The 22,612-nt window shown below is 46.6% G+C and overlaps 1 protein-coding gene across 6 annotated transcripts in view; it reads right to left on the reverse strand.

Annotated features, from left to right (window-relative positions):
* Window positions 1–9,095, reverse strand: part of lrch1 (leucine-rich repeats and calponin homology (CH) domain containing 1) — a 234,882-nt gene extending 225,787 nt beyond the window's left edge. For 2 of the 6 annotated variants that reach the window (XR_005461324.1, XM_038802649.1), the window contains exon 1: window positions 8,768–9,094. Coding sequence is in view for 5 of the 6 variants with exons in the window: in XM_038802649.1 (XP_038658577.1) it covers window positions 8,768–8,966 (199 nt within the window). In the remaining variant the exon portion in view is untranslated. Of the gene's footprint in view, window positions 1–8,767 lie in introns of all 6 variants that reach the window. The other 4 variants (XM_038802650.1, XM_038802651.1, XM_038802653.1 and 1 more) reach the window with 4 other exon arrangements.
* Window positions 9,096–22,612: the final 13,517 nt, after the last annotated feature.

Genomic DNA, 22,612 nt, shown 5'->3' on the forward strand with positions numbered 1-22,612 from the left:
CATGACACAGTGCCACCGTACACCACTATGACACAGTGCCATCATACACCACCATGACACAGTGCCACCGTACACCACCATGACACAGTGCCGCCATACACCACCATGACACACAGTGCCACCGTACACCACCATGACACAGTGCCACCGTACACCACCATGACACACAGTGCCACCGTACACCACCATGACACACAGTGCCACCGTACACCACCATGACACAGTGCCACCGTACACCACCATGACACAGTGCCGCCATACATCACCATGACAGTGCCACCGTACACCACCATAACACAGTTCTGCTGTACACCACCATGACACAGTGCCACCGTACACCACCATGACACACAGTGCCACCGTACACCACCATGACACAGTGCCACCGTACACCACCATGACACAGTGCCACCGTACACCACCATGACACACAGTGCCACCGTACACCACCATGACACACAGTGCCACCGTACACCACCGTAACACACAGTGCCACCGGACACCACCATGACACACAGTGCCACCGTACACCACCATGACACAGTGCCACCGTACACCACCGTAACACAGTGCCACCGTACACCACCATGACACAGTGCTACCGTACACCACCATGACACAGTGCCACCGTACACCACCATGACACAGTGCCACCGTACACCACCATGACACAGTGCCACCGTACACCACCATGACACAGTGCCACCGTACACCACCGTAACACAGTGCCACCGTACACCACCATGACACAGTGCTACCGTACACCACCATGACACAGTGCCACCGTATACCACCATGACACAGTGCCACCGTACACCACCATGACACAGTGCCACCGTATACCACCATGACACAGTGCCACCGTACACCACCATGACACAGTGCCACCGTATACCACCATGACACAGTGCCACCGTACACCACCATGACACAGTGCCATCATACACCACCATGACACAGTGCCGCCATACACCACCATAACAGTGCTACCGTACACCACCATGACACAGTGCCGCCATACACCACCATAACAGTGCTACCGTACACCACCATGACACAGTGCCACCTTACACCACCGTAACACACAGTGCTACCATACACCACCATGACACAGTGCCACCGTACACCACCATGACACAGTGCCACCTTACACCACCGTAACACACAGTGCTACCATACACCACCATGACACAGTGCCACCGTACACCACCATAACGTACAGTGCCGCCGTACACAGCCAAAACGCTGTGCCGCCGTACACCAGAATAACGCACAATGCCGCCGTACACCACCATGACGCTGTGTCACCATACAAGCAGCTCAATGACGTCACTGTACACGTTCTTGCAGGGTATTGGGTGCTAAAATGGGCTGACCCAGTGTCCAATGTATCTTTCAGCATTGGCTCTTTACCAGAGTCAAAATGTTCTAACTGCGTGGTATGTGTGACTGTGTTGCCGCCTACTGTGAATGAGGCTGTCGAACATCCCTGGAGTATTGCTTCTTCATTTCATAGTCATTAGTTGCAATGTTAAAGCTGTTTCTTTTAGTCTCACGCTCCCTTTATCCAGCGTCTGGGCTCATGACTATAATTTGTGGGATGTCTGTGGGGTGGGGGAGGGGAGAGGGGCAAGCTAACTATTTGCGACATTTTAAATGCCAGGTAATGGCACATCTTACAACAAAGCCTCTAATATAGATCAATGATTAAACATCCGAAGTAAATCACCAGCTGGTGAATTTCTACCCTTGAAGATCTTAACTATACCCTTAACTATATCTTAACTATACCCTTTTGAATGCCAGGCAGATTACAGGGTGCTTCCAGCTGGCAAAGTCAACACTGACAACCAACCACACAACACATTTCCAAACATGCGAGGGGAGGGGAGCACACCAAGGGGTTAGGGGGCAGTGGGGGAGGATAAACAGCCAAATCCACTGCCTGCAGGTCGTACTTGTCTCTGGATGGAGCTGATACAGATTTACATTGCAATTAATCATTCTGTTTCCTTTCTAAAATGAAGTGAATGATTAAATTCCCTGCGTATGAAACTGGCAGAGGATGCGGGGAGTATGGGGGCAAGATTCCCGGTGTGCGTTTGGTTTAATCCCACGGATGGTTAGCCAATTTCACCCAGGGAGAGGCCTGGCCGGCACAATGGGAAGATGCCGTGAGCATCACATGCCAGGTGGAAGCTGGTACTCCCTCAGGTGGCCACAGCTTCTTGTTCAGGTGGCACAGGCTAAATGAGAGATTTGATTCAATATTCAAATCAAAGCCACTAAATTGGTCAGTTTTTAATTAGATATTTCAAAGCACATTTGTCAGGAGTTGTTTTGAAGAACACAGGCTCCATCTGTACCCGTCTCCTTTGTCAGCCAGAAAATTACAGGTTCAAACCCCCCCCCCAAACACTCAGGCACCCTGTCCACTGTGGCTGAGATGGTATCACCCTTTCCTGAGACAGAGGGTTCCGAGTTCATTCCAGAATATGAACAGAATTGAGGGCAGTCCCTCAGTGTAGTAATGAGGGAGTACTTCACTCCCTTCTGGATGACATTACACAGAGAGCCGCTCTGCTTGTTGTTAGAACCCTTCCTGTTGATTCTCTTATTTGCCAAGTCTTTCATTTTATCATTTTTTATGGAAATATACTTTAAGTCAAGCAGAGGAAGTAAGGAACTCAAAAGTTGTAAAATAGTACACTGTGGTATTGGAGATTTAGATTTTGAACAGAAGAACTCAGACTTTCTGGCACCCGAGAGCTCTGTTCAATTGGTTGGCTGGTGGCCAATGGATTGTCCAAAGACTGTAATCTGCCCGGTGTCATGTGAGAGTGCCTTTAAGAATTGGATGTTTAAGAAATGTACCTTTAAGAAATAAAACTGATCATATTATTGAAGTTATGTGACCCGGGGGGGGGGGGGGGGGGGGGGGGGGGGGAGAGCTGAGCTCACGTATGCTTTTTGTGAGTTTTAGTTTCAGTTTGAGACAGCAGCTTGGGTGTGAATATGTTTTTGTGGCTGTGAGCTGCATTGCTGGTGATCTCTGCCATGTCTTAATCCTTTAGTGAAATTGGAATTGTAAAAAGGTCTCAGTATTGAACATAAATCTAATGTGCTTCTGTTTGAAGGATTTGTTAAGTCGTTTGGATGTGTAAAGGAACAGTTTGCAGGATTGGGTAGTGTTGTATTATTTTCGGGGTTACCTTTGAAGTAAGGGGTGTTAAGAGATCCAATGTTTATTTAAAAGGTTAATTTGAGTTCATGGAATAAACATTGTTTTGTTTTAAAAACCACTTGTCCATAATTGTAATACTGCACCTGGGGAACAAGCCATGTGCTTCAAAAGTAACAATCCATTAAAGGTGGGGGTTGGTTGAACTCCATGATACATTTTGGGGTTCTGAAAACACCTCTCCCATAACACCGGTGACAGACAGTGATTGGGTCCTGCCAGGAGGAATGTTTTAGCAGACCCAGGAAACAGAAAGTGGCTGCATTCTGAGAGAAGTTGTTGTGAGTTGCTCTCTCTCTCTCTATTTCTCAAAAAAAAAAATCCTGCCTGCTGCTTTCTGAATTTGCAGAGAAGTCTTGAGGTCCTAATGAATCTGCAGTGAAAACCATTACAGACTGAAAGCAAGGAGGCTCAACTGAAGGCGGAGACTAACAAGAATGATGTAGTGGAAGACATTCATCTGAAACAGTGACTTTCATCCTTTTATTTTTTCACCCCTCTTACCCCTCGGTGTTTGTCTGTCTTGTGTGTGTGTGTGTGTGTGTGTGTATATACAGAGGGTGGGGGTGAATTAAAGAGGGGGTTAGAAATTAGATAATAGTTAAGCAGTTAGATTTGCTGCACACTGGGGCAGCATGGTGGCGTAGTAGTTAGCTCTGATGCCTCTCGGCACCGAGGAACCCGGTTTGATCCCGGCCCTGGGTCACTGTCCCTGTGGAGTTTGCACATTCCCCTCAATGTCTACATGGGTCTCATCCAACAACCCAAAGATGTGCAGGGTAGGTGGATCGGCCATGCTAAATTACCCCTTAATTGGAAAAAAAAAATTTGCTGCGTAGTTATTGGGGCTGGAATTGACCACACACAGCCCAGAGAGCAGTAACATTGTATTCTCACAAATATGAGCCAAGACCACCAGCATCCAGGCCATGATCATCCGAAACCAGCTCCGCTGGGCCAGCCGTGTGCTTAGGATGTCAGAGTCCCGGCTGCCAAAGTAAACTTTTGTTGCCCTGCTCAAGGAAGGTTCCTGAACAAGAGGAGGCCAAAAGGAGCGAAGACACCCTGGAGGGCTTGCCTCGAGAAATCCAACATAGGTGTCAACACCTGGCAGACCCTTGCGCAGGAGAGACCTACTTGGAGGAACACCCTGATTAAAAGGACACACTTCTTTGAGGTCACCCGATGTCAAGAGGAGGCCTGGAAAAGGAGCCTGAGAAAGGAATACCAGCGATCGAGAGTCCAAGGATCAATCCCACCTCCCAGAAACACCTGCCAAGTGTGCAGTCAAAGATACGGCTCCAGGATCGGGCTCATCCGCCACACAGGGACCACAGAATTCGATCAGTAACAGGGAGTTTCTTAGGTAGACAAGCATACTCATTAGTGAGTGATTGCTGAAGAAGACGGCAGTGACTCTGACAGTACTGTAATTGCAGGGAGTTTCCCAGCTTGAAACTCCCAACCTGCTTGATATTCCTTACAGTCACTTCTCTTCCTTGTGGAATTTTGCTTAATGCAAAATGGATGTTGTATTTGCCTCAGTGGTGACTGTGCTACAAGGTCATTCTCTTCACTAAAACACTCATCCCGGGGCCTGGTTAGGAGCAGCGATGTCGGTCTCTTTGTGAAGACAAGCTGCCGTGGGAACATTTCAAAGTGCTGCTACATTTTCCTTCTGCCGGAGGGAGGATCTGAACTCGCTGGTACTGCCCAAACAGGACCAGGAAACTCTAATCACACAGCCCAGGTCTTTTCAATCTGCATTCTGAGACTAAAATCACTTTTGACAGATGGTCCCTAAAAGTAAATATCAATCACAGTTTAATTGCAGAGCTATGAGTTACTGCTTTGCGCAGATGCAACCAAAAGATTACTGACAGCTTCCACCAATAGAGATGAATACGCTCCAGTTCGTGCAGCTGTCAGACCAGCTCCCTGCACCTTCTGAACAGTACTCCTGCTGTTTAACATCATTACCTAACTTCCCCATGTTAGTCAGCTGATTCACTCAAGGTCATGGTGTGGTTGTGAACCCTCTTCACTTTGCTGTATTATTAGATATACCAGGATCCGAGTTTGACCAGCACTGAATGAGACTGACTGTGGTGCAGTGCCAATACGAATGTGACAAATTCCATCCTCAACTCCGTGGCAAGCAGCAGTCCCACAAGCAGCAGGCAGTCAGGGCAATCAGAACCTTTTCACAAGGGGGAAGAACTTACACAAACAGAACTGTCTGTTAACATAGCACATTTTAATGCTGATCAATGCCCCCCAGGGACACTGTGGAACAAAGCAAAACACTGACTATATAAGCAGATATTAGACCATAAGCTTGGCCAGAGGTAGAGGCTTCAAGGAGGAGAGGCCGATGGAGAGGTGAAGGGAGAGTTCCAGAGCATGGGGCTGACACCACTGAAGACACAGCCACCAATCGAGCAGCAATTACAACACAGATGTGTAGGAGGCCCGATTTGGCCGGGTTTTATGGTTAAAGAGTTTGGGAGGGGCAAGATTGTGCAGATATTTGAGGTTGGGGAGCAGCTGTGATGAGGGAACTGATTTGGTACATTTGGGACAAAGGCAGCGAAGTCTGGAATGAGTTCATGTTTAAATGGTTGGATACCTGTAAAAAAAGCAAAATTGTTTTCACGCATGTGACTGCCGTCTCCTCACTCCAGACAGTTTGTACGATAGCCGTGTCCTCACTCCAGACAGTTTGTACGATAGCCGTCTCTTCACTGCAGACAGTTTGTACGATAGCCGTCTCTTCACTGCAGACACTGCGTATAACAACAGTCTTCACACTCCAGACATTGTGTGCAACAGCTGCAACATTGTACACAGGACAGCAGCTCCTCACACACACTGTACACAAGACAGCAGCTCCTCACACGCACAGTACACAGGACAGCAGCTCCTCACACACACTGCACACAGGACAGCAGCTCCTCACACGCACAGTACACAGGACAGCAGCTCCTCACACACACTGCACACAGGACAGCAGCTCCTCACACGCACAGTACACAGGACAACAGTTCCTCACACGCACAGTACACAGGACAGCAGCATCTCACACGCACTGCACACAGGACAGCAGCATCTCACACGCACAGTACCCAGGACAGCGGCATCTCACACGCACAGTACACAGGACAGCAGCTCCTCACACACTTTGTACACAGAACAGCAGCTCCTCACACACATTGTACACAGGACAGCAGCTCCTCACACTGTACACAGGATAGTATACAGCTCCTCACACACATTGTACACAGGACAGTGGTGCCTCACACACACTGTGCACAGGGCAGCAGCTCCTCACACATACTGTACACAGGACAGCAGCTCCTCACCCACACTGTACACAGGACAGCAGCTCCTCACACGCACTGTACACAGGACAGCAGCTCCTCACACACACTATACACAGGACAGCAGCTCCTCACACACACTGTACACAGGACAGCAGCTCCTCACACGCACTGTACATAGGACAGCAGCTCCTCACACACACTATACACAGGACAGCAGCTCCTCACACACACTGTACACAGGACAACAGTTCCTCACACACTGTACACAGGACAGCAGCTCCTCACACACACTGTACACAGGACAACAGTTCCTCACACACTGTACACAGGACAGCAGCTCCTCACACACACTGTACACAGGACAGCAGCTCCTCACACACACTGTACACAGGACAGCAGCTCCTCACACACACTGTACACAGGACAGCAGCTCCTCACACATACTGTACACAGGACAGCAACTCCTCACACACACTGTACACAGGACAGCAGCTCCTCACACACACTGTACACCGGACAACAGTTCCTCACACACACTGTACACAGGACAGCAGCTCCTCACACTGTACACAGGATAGCAACTCCTCACACATACTGTACACAGGACAGCAACTCCTCACACACACTGTACACAGGACAGCAGCTCCTCACACACATTGTACACAGGACAGCAGCTCCTCACACTGTACACAGGACAGCAGCTCCTCATCCACACTGTACACAGGACAACAGTTCCTCACACACACTGTACACAGGACAGCAGCTCCTCACACACACTGTACACAGGACAGCAGCTCCTCATACACTGTACACAGGACAACAGTTCCTCACACACACTGTACACAGGACAGCAGCTCCTCACACACTGTACACAGGACAGCAGCTCCTCACACACACTGTACACAGCACAACAGTTCCTCACACACATTGTACACAGACAACGGCGCCTCACACACACTGTACACCGGACAGCAGCTCCTCACACACTGTACACAGGACAGCAGCTCCTCACACACATTGTACACAGGACAGCAGCTCCTCACACACACTGTACACAGGACAGCAGCTCCTCACACACTTGTACACAGGACAGCGGTGCCTCACACACACTGTACACAGGACAGCAGCTCCTCACACACTGTACACAGGACAGCAGCTCCTGATCCACACTGTACACAGGATAGCAGCTCCTGATCCACACTGTACACAGGATAGCAGCTCCTGATCCACACTGTACACAGTACCGCAGCTCCTCGCCCACGCTGTACACAGGACAGCAGCTCCTCATACACTCTGTACACAGGACAGCAGCTCCTCATACACCCTGTACACAAGGCAGCAGCTCCTGATCCACTCTGTACACAGAACAGCAGCTCCTCACCCACACTGTATACAGAACAGCAGCTCCTCACACACTGTACACAGGACAGCAGCTCCTCACCCACACTGTATATGCAGCCGATTAACATTATTCTTCTCAATTTGAGACAAACAGGGTCTCAGCAGGTCAAACTTCCAAGGTGCTTTCCATAATGAGTAACTTTGTGAAGTTGCTCAATGTTAGTACTTGGCTGCAGAGTGAGACACTATTCACAGCAACAATTTATTCAGGGCCTTACACATCTCCAGGCATTAATCAAAGATGTTTGTGCTAAAGAGCCAGCCAGTGTGTGACTGGTCTGTTCCCAGTTTGAATGGTTTGTTCCTCGTTTATCATCTACTCTCCATCAGTTCTGGAAGTTACTGGGTGATCTGAGGGGCACCAGACATCACCGCCCTCTTACATTGAACCAGAATGAATTGATACAAAAGAACCAGTTACATTCAGATTACATCCATTAGTTATTTTAGTTACTCTGATTTTGTTGTCATAAATCACTCACAGAAAACAGATTGTACTTATTAAAGTTGCCAGAATCAGAGTCTGTGATTTTTCATCCATTTACTGAAATCCAACAGGTTTATTACACTAGTCATTTTAACTAAAGCAGTAGTTATACTAGTTAGCTTCTGACACCTGTCACCATTATCCTGTTTTGATGTACACCAATAGTTATACTAGTTACACAGGTAAAGTCAGTTATGTTAATAGTCCAAGTATTTCAGTCACTTGTTTGGATAGTTGCTGAGAGCTGGCCACTGCCAGTTATAGTAGTTATGTCAGTTATAGTAGTTGACGGTTAGTTAAGGGGTAGTTACCCACCTGCCTCCACCGTGTCGCTCAGGTCCAGACCGGCCGCGCTCCTCGGCAATTCCTTCAATTTGCGGCCGCTCAGGTTGAGGAGCCCGGAGCCCGCGGCCTCCACCAGGGCCCGTTCCAGGGAGCGGGCAAGCGGCGCAATTCCCGGCCCGGAGCCCGGCCCCATCCCCGGGCCGCACGCAGCTCCGGGACCCTCCGCCATTCACACCCGCTTCACTGCCGCCTCCCTCACTCCGGCCCCGCCGAGCCGCCGCCGCTTCTCATTCCCCGCTGCGAACCGCCTGGGAGACACAAGGGAACTGAGGCGGAAACCAGGAGCCGGTGGAGCGGCGGCGGAGCCTGCAGGAGACCAGAGGTACTGCAGATGGGGGAGTGGAGAGAGACTGACACCCACTGGGGGGAGTGTGCAACTGCAGGTGAGTGTGGAGAGCGACTGACACTCACTGGGGGGAGAGTGTAACTGCAGGTGAGTGTGGATAGCGACTGACACCCACTGGGGGGAGAGTGTAACTGCAGGTGAGTGTGGAGAGCGACTGACACTCACTGGGGGGAGAGTGTAACTGCAGGTGAGTGTGGATAGCGACTGACACCCACTGGGGGGAGAGTGTAACTGCAGGTGAGTGTGGAGAGCGACTGACAGTCACGGGGGGAGAGTGTAACTGCAGGTGAGTGTGGAGAGCGACTGACACCCACTGGGGGGAGAGTGTAACTGCAGCTGGAAGAGTGGATAGGCACTGACACCCAGTGGGAGGAGAGTGTAACTGCAGGTGGGAGAAAAAATAGAGACTGACACCCACAGGGGGCAGAATGTAACTGCAGGGAGGAGAATTGATACAGACTGACACCCACTGGGAGCACAGTGTAACTGCAGGTGGGGAAGTGGGCAGAGACTGACACTCACTGGGGGAAGAGTGTAACTGCAGGCGGGAGAGAGAGGATAGAGACAGGTATCCACTGGGGGAGAGCGCTACTACAGGTGGAAGGGTGGACAGAGGCTGACATCCATGGGGGGGGGGGGGGGGGGCGAATGTGATAGAGCAGGGAGGGACTGACATCACTGGGGGAGAATGTAACTGCAGGTGAGAGATTGGGAACATACTGACACCTAATGGGAGGAGACTGTAACTGCAGATTCACTCCCATTGGAGGGGTAGATGGCTCATATGGGAAGGTATTGAACTCATTGTGTGTTCATTGGGAACACACAAGGGCAAAGTTGAGGCATCAGAGGGAGCCGACATACACCCCATCTATCCAACCCTTCAAGCAACCCCTGTCCCGTGTGCAATAGGATCTGCAGATTGCATATTGGGCGTGTTGGTCATTTTGAGGCTTGACTCTCCCTGACTGGGTGTGAGAAAAGGAATGTATTTAGGAGTGACAACGCGGAATTTTTAGGTATAATAACACATTGTTAGGTGATAAAAACAAGGGGCTGGTTTAGCACAAGGCTAAATCGCTGGCTTAGAAAGCAGACCAAGGCAGGCCAGCAGCACGGTTCAATTCCCATACCAGCCTCCCCGAACAGGTGCTGGAATGCGGCAACTATGAGCTTTTCACAATAACTTTATTTGAAGCCTAAGCAATTTTCATTTCATAATAACCTTGGTTGCGCAAAGATAATCAAAATTATTCTAATCTGGAAAATTGAAAGGACTACAAAACTTCTCCCATCAAAATAAAATTGATTTACAACATAATCTCATTCCCTGTTTTATAATAATAATCTTACATTAATAATAACATTAACATTGCAATGAAATTACTGTGAAAATCCCTAGTCACCACATTCCGGTGTCTGTTCAGGTACACAGAGGGAGAATTCAGAATATCCAAATTACCTAACAGCATGTCTTTCGGGACTTGTGGGAGCAAACTGGAGCACCCGGAGGAAATCCATACAGACATGGGGAGAAAGTAAACACTCCACACTGACAGTGACCCAAGGCAGGAATTGAACCTGGGACCCTGGAGCAAAAATGTTCCTCCCGACTACTTGCTGGTTGAATGTCAACAGAAAGAATGTGATGGGAGAAAGATTTGAACGCAGTAGCAAGACTGAGGGAAATAAATATCCAACAATTTATTTCAAAGAAACGTAATCGCCTACGGTCACATTTCCAAAGTCAGATCGGCCTTCTTGAAAGTGAACCCTCGGAAAGCAACGGGTGCCATCCTGCATGGACCAACTGCCGGGTGTGTTCGCAGGCATCTTCAACCTCACCCTACTCGGTTCCAAGGTTCCCACCTGCTTCAGGAAGACCACAATTATACCGGTGCCAAAGATGAACTACGCAACGTGCCTCAACGACTCCTGACCGGTGGCCTTGATATCAAACATTTTGAGGTGCTTTGAGAGATTGGTCAGGAGACACATCAACTCCATACTCCCAGAATGCCTTGATCCACTGCAATTCACATACCGGTCCACAGTAGTCGCCATCTCCCTGCCCCTACACTCATCCCTGGAGCATCTCGACAACACGGACTTCTACATCAGAAACATGTCAGACTACAGCTTCACCATCAACACTATAATCTCTGCCAAGCTCATATCAAAACTCCAAAACATGGCTCCTTCCTCTGCAACTGGATCCTGGTCTTTCTGACTCATAGATCATAATCAGTAAGGATAAACAACAACACCTCCTCCACAATAGTCCGCAATACCGGGGCCTCATAAGGCTGCGTTCTTGGCCCCCTACTATGCCCCTATACATACATGGCTGTGGCAACATTTGGCTCCAACTCTATCTACATATTTGCTGATGACACAAACCGTAGCGGGTCAGATCTTCAACAACATTGAGTCAGAGTACAGGCGGGTGATAGAGAACTTAGTGACATGGTGTAATGACAACAATCTCTCCCTCAATGTCAGCAAAACTAAGGATCTGGTCATTTACTTCAGGAAGCGAAGTCACTCCTGTCTGTGTCAATGGTGCCGAGGTGGAAATGGTTAACAACTTCAAATTCCTTGGGGTGCACATCACCAGCAATCTGTCCTGGTCCACCCATGTCACACTACGACCAAGAGAGCACAACAGTACCTATACTTCCTCAGGAAACAAAGGAAATTTCGCAAGTCCACATTGACTCTTATCGATTTTTACAGATGCACCATAGAAAGCATCTTATCTGGCTGCATCACAGCCTGGTATGGCAACTGCTTAGCCCAAGACCGTAAGAAACTACAGAGAGTCATGAACACAGCCTAGTCCATCACACAAACCCGCCATCTATCCATTGACTCTGTCTACACCTCCCGCTGCTTTGGGAAAGCGGCAGCTTAATCAAAGACCCCTCCCACCCGGCTTACTCGCTCTTCCAACTTCTTCCATCGGGCAGGAGATACAAAAGTCTGAGAACACGCACAAACAGCTTCAAAAACAGCTGCTTCCCTCCTGTTACTAGACTCATAAACGACCCTCTTAAAGACTGATTTAATCACTTCACACACCTCCTCTACTGAGTAGTACTACACTCCTGTATGCTTCACCCAATGCCTGTGTCTATGTATTTACATTGTGTATTTATGTATGCCCTATGTTTTTTTGATGTATGGAACTATCTGTCTGAACTGTATGGAGAACAATACTTTTCACTGTACCTCGGTACAGGTGACAATAAATCAAATCCAATCCAATTCTGACAACAGAGAAACTAAGCAAAGGAAAGTAGTGTGTGCACTTGTGTCTTAGAAAGGAAGTGGGAGAGAGATGTTACAGCCACATGAGGAAGGCTGAAATGGCTCCCCTATTTCATATCTGACCGTAACGGGGTTTTTGTGAATTTTTGAGAATGAAGGTATAAATTCATTGTCTGTGCTTAACCATTTACATGCAGATTTCAAAGAAACATAAAGGGGTTTGTTTTTTATTGAGCTAAAAAGCCACCCAGGTAAAGATATTAAGATACTTTAGAAGTAGAAACCCATGACCGGATCTTTGCACCTAACACGCAACACACACATGTGGATTTAACACGCAACACACACATGTGCAATTATACAGCAGGACGTTACTTTTTGGTCAAATTCAAATTCAAATGAATAATTGCAAAAAGAAATAGAGTTCACTGTTCAAGAGTCCTTTGTTGTCGCCAAGGCTACAGAATCTTTCCACAATAATCTTGAAATTTACAACTGATGTAAATTGCGAGGAGTTTTCTGGAACCAGTCTCTTTAAACCAAATCCATCTTTTCCTAAAGCCAAGGATTTTTGCACCTGATGTTTCTATCATTTGAAAATTCTCTATCTCTGTGCCGGATTTCAAACTGTAATAGAGATAGGGTCTTTAACTTGAGAGAGAGAGAAGGGAGAGAGCAATGGTGTTACTGCCGCACTTGTCAATTTCTTCCAAACCCATGTTTAGTGGCTTGGGTGTTGTCATAACAAATATGACTTTCCTCACCATAATGTTCCAGAAGGTAACTGATTAGTTCATGTCTGGACAGACTATGGTTATTGTTTTGTTATCTCAGTGATTAGATTCTGTAATGTTCCAATGATTGACTCCTGAATGATCTATCCTACAATTGATGAGATAGGAAGAACACCCATATCGCCATTGTCCCAGTAGGCTTTCCGTCTCTGCTTGAAAGGTAGCATTATAAAAATGCAAAGGTGATGTCTAATACAGTTTCAGTTCATCCTTTGAAGCAGTCCTTGACAGCAACCAGTGTGAACTCCCACATAATGTTTCCTTGCCACATTTTAATTGTAATTTACATTGGAAACTTTCAGACACTGGTCAACTGTAGTGAGCACAGTGGTTAGCACTGCCGCCACACAGCTCCAGAGACCAGGGTTCAATTCCAGACTTGGGTGACTGTCTGTGCGGAGTTTGCACTTTCTCTCCGTGTCTGTGTGGGTTTCCTTCGGGTGCTCCAGTTTCCTCCCACAGTCTAAAGATGTGCAGGTTAGGTGGATTGGCCATGCTAAATTGCCCCTTATTTTCCAAAGGGTTAGGTGGGGTTACTGGGTCACGGGGATAGGGTGGTGGTGTGGGCTTAATTAGGGTGCTCTTTCCAAGGGCTGATGCAGACTCGATGGGCCAAATGGCCTCCTTCTGCAATGTAGAGATTCTATGAACTCATCGGTGTCTGACTTTGCTTTTTAAAAGTATTTTTAAAACAGTTCAATATAAATTTGATCAAATGATGAAATTAATGATTAATATCATACATATACATAACGTCATTGTGATAGAGAAATAGAGAAATTGAGAGAGATAGGGACAGAGAGAGAGGAGAGAAAGAAAGGAAACATATGTTATGGGTTGGCTGAACTGATTAGAAGATAATATTTTCTTGGTTAAGCAGTGGTGATGGGGAACGGAAGGAGCCAAATCTAACGGAAATATGGCCATAAGACAGAAGTGTGATTTCTGCAAATTAGCCACATGAAAATGAGAGAACATCCCTTCTCTGTCTTCCCCTAAATGATCCACCATTTCAGAATCATTGTGAAGATCAAAGATAACCCCAGTCTCTTTCCTCTAACTATGAGGGATGTCCAGTATCCATTGGATCCAGGAGCTGTCAGAGGCAGTAAGAACAGAAAGCATTACTGACCAATGCCATTGGATCCAGGAGCCGTCAGAGGCAGTAAGAACAGAAAGCATTACTGACCAATGAGAGCAGTACAGACCTGGGACCTAGATTCAGTGGCGCAGGAAATTCAAGAACCTTACATAAATGGTCAAGGTCAGTGAACACATCTTCAAATGTCAATTCGGACCAATTACACCGCTTGCTTCTGGCATTGCTCATATCATCAAACTCTCATCACTCATCTATCAATAACCACTGATAATCAGGACGCATACATGACATTCATATGGTTCACATCACCCTCACACTGCTGTAGGGCTCACCCCAACATCTCACAGCCTACACATGCTACCGGGGGGACAGGAGGGCAGGTGGAGTAGGCCCAGTCTGAGGTTGGGGTATTCAAAGGTCAAAGGGTCTAACAGAGATGGATGCATGGAGGATCCTTGATCAGAGGAGGACAGGGATCGGAGTAGCCTCAGGGCAGGGAGAGATAATGGCCACAGTGTCCAGCTTAATGGAGGTTGAATAGTTACAGACGAAAGGCTCACAGTGATGCTGAGAGGGTCAAGGGTGATGGGTACGAAGTGAAAGGTGACAGCAGAGGGTCAAGGGTTGCAAAGCAAGCATGAGTCACACACAGACTGTAGCTGACTATTTTCAACAACTCACTTGTGGCTCCCAGGAGAGCAGATCCAAGTGGGGGGAGTTCAGTGTGGGATGGGTGGGAAGGAGTGGGAAATCTCACTGCAGGCAGCTAACTGGAGGAAACGCAGGGGTGCACAGGTTCTTATCTCACTGTCTGCTTTTTTCACACAGTTCACTTGGTAGAATACCGATGGGTCTCGTACACCATTTTCCTACAACCTCGGGAGCCGGAGGAGAGGATGTGACAAAGGAGGCCTCTCGCCAATCACCAACTGAGGCAGAAAGGCCAAGAGTTGGCGGAAGGGTGGCCAGGGGGCAGCCATGCAGGGAAAGAATCAGAGAAGATGGTCACTGGCCTGGTGGTGGACAAATGACCTCCAGATAACTGAGAGACGACACCAGAGATGGTTCAGGGAAGCAGTCACCAAAATCTGCTGGATTGTGCAGCAAGAACTGCAGAATTGGCAGCGATCCCCATGCCAATGGCCCTCACTGCGGTGTCCAACGTTCTTGCCACCAGCTGCCTCCAGAGCTCCATAGATGACATGTGTGGCATTTCACAGGTTGCCATTGCTGTTGAAAAATATTCTCAAAACCCACCTCCTCAACCAAGTCTTCAATTACCTGCCCTAAACTCCCCATGATGGCGTGACATCCAGTCCTCAAATTTCTGTTATTTATTTGTTCTTTATTTCCCTCTGTCACCGATTAGGTTTAGACAATAATAACGTCAGATATGACAAGAATATGGATAAGCATGACAGACACAATATGATTTTCTGTTTTTGAAATGTATGAAGCAAAATTTTCAATTAAGATGCCCATCAATAAGTGTTCACTCAGTCAGCCCAACATTGCAGAAATGTTTGGTGAAGAAGGAGGCATACAATTAAGAAAGGAAAAGACTTGCATTTAAAATAGCACTTTCCACAACCACGGTTCATCACAAAGCGCTTTACAACCAACGAAGTACTCCTGAAATGTAGGAAACACAGCTCATTTTCAACACAGTAATCTCCCCAAAATAACAGTAGGGCGGTGACCAGATGAATTGTTATTGTGAACTTGATTAAGGGATAAATATTGGTCAGGTTATTTGGGGTAACTTTCCTGCCCTTCTTCAACAGAGAGCCGTGGGATCTTTTGTATCTACTTGAAGGAACTAACAGGATCTCAGACATTGCAGCACTCCCTCAGTACTGCACTGGAGTATCAGCCTTGGTTCTTGTGCTCAGGCCCAGGAGTCGGTCTTGAACCCACAAAGGTTTGACTTAGGTAAAGGTGCTACCAACTGCCTAAGACCAGCTTGACTTTCCAGTACTAGCATTCAAGATTTGCTGCACTTTGAAAACTATGACTTCTTGAACTGGTCTGTTCAGACTTTAGTCTTTGTGATGTGAAAGGGAGAATTGAAAGAGAAGGACAGGATTACCTCATTCAGTTCCTCAAATCTATTCGGAGTGAATGTGGCTGATCTGTCGTACAATTCTGTCCACCCACCTTGGGTCTCTAACGCCTACCCAAAATTCTATCAATCAATCTCTTCAGATTTTAAATTGACCGAGTCTTAACAGCCTTTAAAGATGGGGTGGGGCATGGGGTCAAGGAGAGAAAAAGAGATGGACAGACGGGAGGGAACAATAAAATGGAGAAGAGAAAAGGAGGAGGGAATAGAGAGTGGGTTGCTGGAGGAGGATGGGAGGCACCTGTATAACTATACTCGGTAAGGTGTTGATCGCTTCAAAAGGAAAGGGAAAAAGAGACAAACAATTGAATGAAAAAAAAGAATTAGTTTAACCTCCTGGAGTAGCCGGAATGAATTGCAAAGATTCAGAACCAAATGGCTCAAAACTCCTGAATTTGAAACATAATTGAGATCGCTGCCATGGGGGGAACACTGATGGCTGCACCATGTGCAGAGTCAGTAAAGGACTGCGACACGGATTCCTGCTGGGGAAAACAGTAAGTGACACATAAACTGAAAGAAAATCCTATCTTGCGCAATAGATTGGATTGCCCACCCAAAGAACCAAGATGTTACTTAGAACATAGAACAGTACAGCACAGAACAGGCCCTTCAGCCCTCAATGTTGTGCCGAGCCATGATCACCCTACTCAAACCCACATATCCACCCTATACCCGTAACCCAACAACCCCCCCTTAACCTTACTTTTATTAGGACACTACGGGCAATTTAGCATGGCCAATCCACCTAACCTGCACATCTTTGGACTGTGGGAGGAAACCGGAGCACCCGGAGGAAACCCACGCACACAGGGGGAGGACGTGCAGACGCCACACAGACAGTGACCCAGCCGGGAATCGAACCTGGGACCCTGGAGCTGTGAAGCATTTATGCTAACCACCATGCTACCCTGCTGCCCCTAACTTATTATGATATTTGTTTCTGCGGGATTAGGTATTTGATAATCATTGTTCAGTAAATTACATTGAGGTTTGCTGGATAATGTGAAAACAATTGCTGAGTTTGCGGTACATAGCAGTACATAGCAGGAATGAAATAACCGCTCTCTATGCCCAGGTGCAGAGCCCAATGTGCTTCTTTTTTAAAAGTCACTTCCTGCAGATTACCATTTCCACAGCGTAACCCAACCTAACCACTGATTTCAAAGAGTGGCAAGGGAATAGAGAGAGAGATGCATTGATATGAGTGCCTGGCAAAACATCCAAATGTCCCAGAGCACTTTCTAACCAATCAAGTACTTCTTAAAATGTCCTCACTGTGGAATGTATGAAATACAGGCACCAATTTCTACACAGCAAGCTCCCAGAAATGCCCAGACAACCTGTTTTTTTGTGATATTGATTGAGAGATAAGTCTTGGCCAAGATACTACGGATAACTCCCCTGCACTTCTTCAAAACAGTTCCCAGGCTCTGTGGTAGCCATGGCAGCGATGAGGTTGAGGTTCTTCGTGTGAACAGAGTTTAATGAAACAACGGGACAGAGTCCGCTGGCCTCGCTACCCTGGAGCAGCACGGAACTGTGCTCCAGAACCTTCCATCTTTACTACATGGCTCCCCGATGAATTGTGCCCAGGAAGGATTCCACCCTCCAGGGTGATCCCCATTGGTCCTCGGAGCCAGGTGACCCTCCTCTGCTGTGCTGCCTGAAAGAGACATGCACCTTAATCCACTACAACATCTATACATTGAATTTTAAACTCACCACTATTCTTAGAATTCCCCCTATACCAAAAAAAGGTCGATATTCTAAATGGTGAACAGGGATTCTCACTCCCTGACTCCGATGCAGGCTTCGGTGGGTGCTATTTAGGTCAAGCTATATTTTCAAGTTATCCCCCAGTATAACCCATACCTTGACCGAAGAATTTTACCTACTTACCCCTTAGTAGCATCGATGTCCTGGGTCCTGCGTTGTTAAGGAAGTAAAGTAGGCTAATAACCACTTTTTCAGGTTAAGTTAAGTTATTTTATTATTATATTTTTTCTTTTAAAAGCTGCAAACACTTTCTTTACAGAAAGGAAAAAAGATCTTGCTTCGGGATCCTTCCTGTTGGTTGAAGGGACCTTCAGACCCTGGCCTTGACAATCGATCTTCTTAAAATCTGGTCTTCTTGAGTTGTATTCGCTGGTGAACTCGGTTGCTGTGTCCTATCCTTCCCATGTACTGAGCTGTGAGAGCTGGCTCTGCTGGCTGTCCCCTTTCTTCAGGTTTATATTCTCTTTTGAAGAGTCACCAAGTTTTAACGACTTTATTGTAAATGAGCTTGTTTCATTTTGATTGTCAAAAAGTATCCTTGATGCAAACAGCCAAATACAACTAACTATTCACTTTGCGCATAACGTCACCTCTCAGATCTGATTAAAAAACGCCCCGGTTTCAATAGGTGTTACCTCCACTTCCTGCTTTTGAATCGCTTAATTTTCCAATTGTCCCCAGCTCATAACTTTGCCTTTGATTTTGACTTCAAATTGTGTCTCCCGTAGACAGGTCGTCTCCAATTTTCTTTTAATTGACATGATGTCCATAGAATTTTACACTTTAGAATTTACATCAAATTCGACTGAGCACCTTCCATCCTTTCCAGCTGTTTACTAAGAGTTTATTTCAATTAAGGTGTGAGACTTTGCTTTTAGCTGTATGCTAAAATTTAACTGAAAGACCTGCCTGTTTTAAACATTCGTCAATTGAAACTCTCATCCATGCCTTTCCAGATACTTCCTGAATTAGTTACATTCCATGAAGGTGTGAGCCATTGTTTTAGCTTACCACATGAAACCTGTGTGTTTGATAATCTGCATTTTACAATCCTGCTCTTTGCAGCTGCTATTAACCTTTTGTGGGATCTTTCCCTGTACCCTCTCAGACCAGATATTGCCAGACTTCCATGTTTCAAATGACACATTTTTCTGTATTTTCAAGAACAACATCCATTCCGTATTCAGAGGCAGGGAGCTGGGAGGTAACAGATGACAGGGATCACAACGCCACTTCACATAGTCACACTGGCTGAGAACTGATCCTCTTTCCAAGGATGGGATGAGAAAGGGGTGAAAGAGATAAAGGAGCAGTTTCTCCAGTGAAGTTTCACAAGTCTGCAGGAGTTGGGGTGAAGTATGGGCTGCAGAATGAGGAGGGCTTCAGGTAAACGCAGGTGCGGAATTTCACAAAAATGGCTTTTCCAAGTTTCCCGGTGGAACCGCCCTGCTCGTTGTTGGAGGAGGTACTATCGGTGGGGTGGTTGGAGAGTGGGGTTGTCTCAGCGATTTGTGTAAAACTGTTAAACTGTTAAAAATGTTGAATAAAAATATTTTATTAAAAATAACCCAGAACCTCTAAACTCTGGGGGGAGGGGGGGGGGGGGTTGTACCCTACAGGGGCACAGATCCTCTGGGCAGGAGTCAGTGGTGAGCTCATATACCAGGGTACCCAGAAAATGCACTGGGAAATCCCCTCCCCCACACTTCAGAAGTCCACACACAAGGACTACATGGCCATTGCTTGGCAAGTTCAAACTTCCAATGGACAATTACCTTGTACCTGGATTATCTAATATTCCAAGATAAACTGGAGACTTTGGATGGATCAAACTCTCTTCAGCAGAATAGATACCCAGGAAAAGTTAGAAGGATTAAAAGGTGACTATGGCACTCAACACTGCCACCAAAACCTCCTCCCACTAGACCCCCCCAACTACAACATCCATCTCCCCACTGCACCCCCAACTGTGCCCCACTCCTAAACTATCCTCCTTACCCTTAGGCATCCTCATATCCCTGGCCAGACACCCACCTCCCCAATATGACCCCCCACCCCCGCCCCGCTCCTCGAGAACCACAGGGAAGATAATCATTTCCACCCCGTAAGTCCTGTGTGGGATATTACAGACAATCCTCGGACGTTCTGGCTCTCTATGTCTCTTAATGGAGAGGTAGTATTGAGAATGTGAAGCAAGGGTTAATAGCCAGAAAGAGCCAGAATGACCGGGATACATTAGTGGAAAATCACAAATTAGAAGAATGTGTTATTGAAGCCATTGAAGGAGAATGGATTTGCTCAGAGTAGAGGAATGTGTTATTGAAGCCATTGAAGGATGCTCAGAGAAGGGAGTTGATATTTGAAGTCGTGAGCCGACTCATGACTATAAGCCAAACAGCCTTGAGAAACAAGGCGCATGGCCGGATGACAGGATATGAAATGTGGGAGTCGCTTGCAACTATAGCTAACATTTATTAATTAAGCTAAAACTGCTACATTATCCTGTGCCAATAGATAACCTCAAAGTCTGTAAAAGCATGTACTGGAACTATTGTAATAACCAAACTATGCTTTGAAGTGTGGGCAAGCTCAAGTGACTGTAAGAGACAACCCCTTAAAAAACATATAAAAGAGGGGTGCTTTGAGCAAGACTTTAGCACTCTCAGAGGTGTTTCTTTGGGATACCTAGAGAGCGGCCCCGATCGCAATAAAGAATATTCTGAAGTACGGACGTGTTCGAGATCGTTTCTTCCGGACTGAGAGATAAGTGAATTAGACACGCATTCACATTTTGGTGGCAGCGGTGGGATTTCAAAGAGTCTCCGCTGGGACTGGCAGCATAAGTGACTGATCGAGTTCGGGAGCGAAGGAGGAATTGGGTCACCATTGTGAGTAAACTTGTGCCACTTTGGTATTCCGCTCCGTTGTACCGTCCGCGATTCGGCCCCGCTGCCAGTGCTCAGGGACAGTCCTACGAAATCCAGGTCAGTCCGGCAAACCCATTTAAGGGAGGGAGTGTGGCCCCTACAGTTATAGCCACAGGCACAGTCAGGGACTCGTGTTTTAAGGGAGAGTGTGTAGCCCCTACAGTTATAGCTACAGAAGAGGTTTCGGCATCATCATGATCCTTGCCTTTGTCTAAAAATGCCCCGCGATAAGAGGCTTTAGAAGGGTGCGCGATCAACCCCAAGGTAACAATATAGCAAGGACGTTATAACCTTGTAGTTAGATAGGCTTGCAGGCACGGATGAGCCTGCCTGAATTGGGCAACGGAGCAGGATAACTCCGTTTAAATTCATGATTGAATAAAGTGGTCCAGGACCATTTCACCAAATAAACAATAATCACAAGGATCATTAACTGCTAATAGTGTTAGAGATGGGTACTACGTTAGATACAACCTCTAATAGTGGAAGCGCGCTTCAAACCTTGTGTGAACAATATCCGGAATATTCCAAGCAACTGAGACAATTGTCAGGAGAATTGTATAAAAATTTAGGAGAAGAAAAATGGCCACTGGTGGAAAACTAATGCATTAAAATTGGGTATAAAATTGACAGAGAAAGGAATAGTTAAAACAGCCAAGGTCTTAAAAAAAAGGAATGCGCATATGGGAAAAGAACCATGTCATTAGGCTATCCGCCTTGAATCTGTATATTAATCCATGTGAGTTTAAGCTTAAGTGGTATAAGGTGCTGTCAGGGACTGCGGAGTCCACAGATCTTATCTCCCAGAATTCTGACATAATAAACTGCTTTGTTACTGATACTCAGGCCTTTGTGTGAATATTTTCACCCGTAGCATTTAATGTAAGTCTGGAAGGATTTGCTGAGCTGGACGCCGCTCGAGCCGGTGGACAAGGCGAGTAGTCAAACCTTTGACCGCCAAAAATTTGAATCACTCGGCAAGGCGGACAGACGGTGAAGTAACATCCAATAAATCTGGTATCAAGGCCAAATGAGTGAAAAAGTCAGTTAAAAAATTTTTTTGGGGTTTTTGAAAAGCAAAATACTCTGGTAAAAAAAAACAATGATCAAAGATGGGAGTGATTTCTGTGGAACAGAGAAAAATGGTGAGACACACAGAAGTATAGATGACATAAATTAAACCTTCACACCATTTGGAAGACAGGCTGGTTTAAAGGAATTGAGCTCTAACTCCTTTAAGCATAGCAATAAAGTGGGTAAAGATAGCGTAAAGACCTCACAAAACTGCCAACAATTACGGCTAATGACTGTCCCGGAATGTCTCAAGGAGAGAAAAAATAATCAAATTAAGTGAAGTCCAAAAGATCAGAAAGGGGCTAAAACACTCAATTAGTTTTGTTCAGGAATATCTGAGGATGACTAACCCCCCCTCCAAAACGAAAAATGGGGAGGAAAATCAATACAAGATTAAGGTT

Source organism: Scyliorhinus canicula, chromosome 7 (genome assembly GCF_902713615.1).
Source record: "Scyliorhinus canicula chromosome 7, sScyCan1.1, whole genome shotgun sequence".
NCBI classification, from domain to species: domain Eukaryota; kingdom Metazoa; phylum Chordata; class Chondrichthyes; order Carcharhiniformes; family Scyliorhinidae; genus Scyliorhinus; species Scyliorhinus canicula.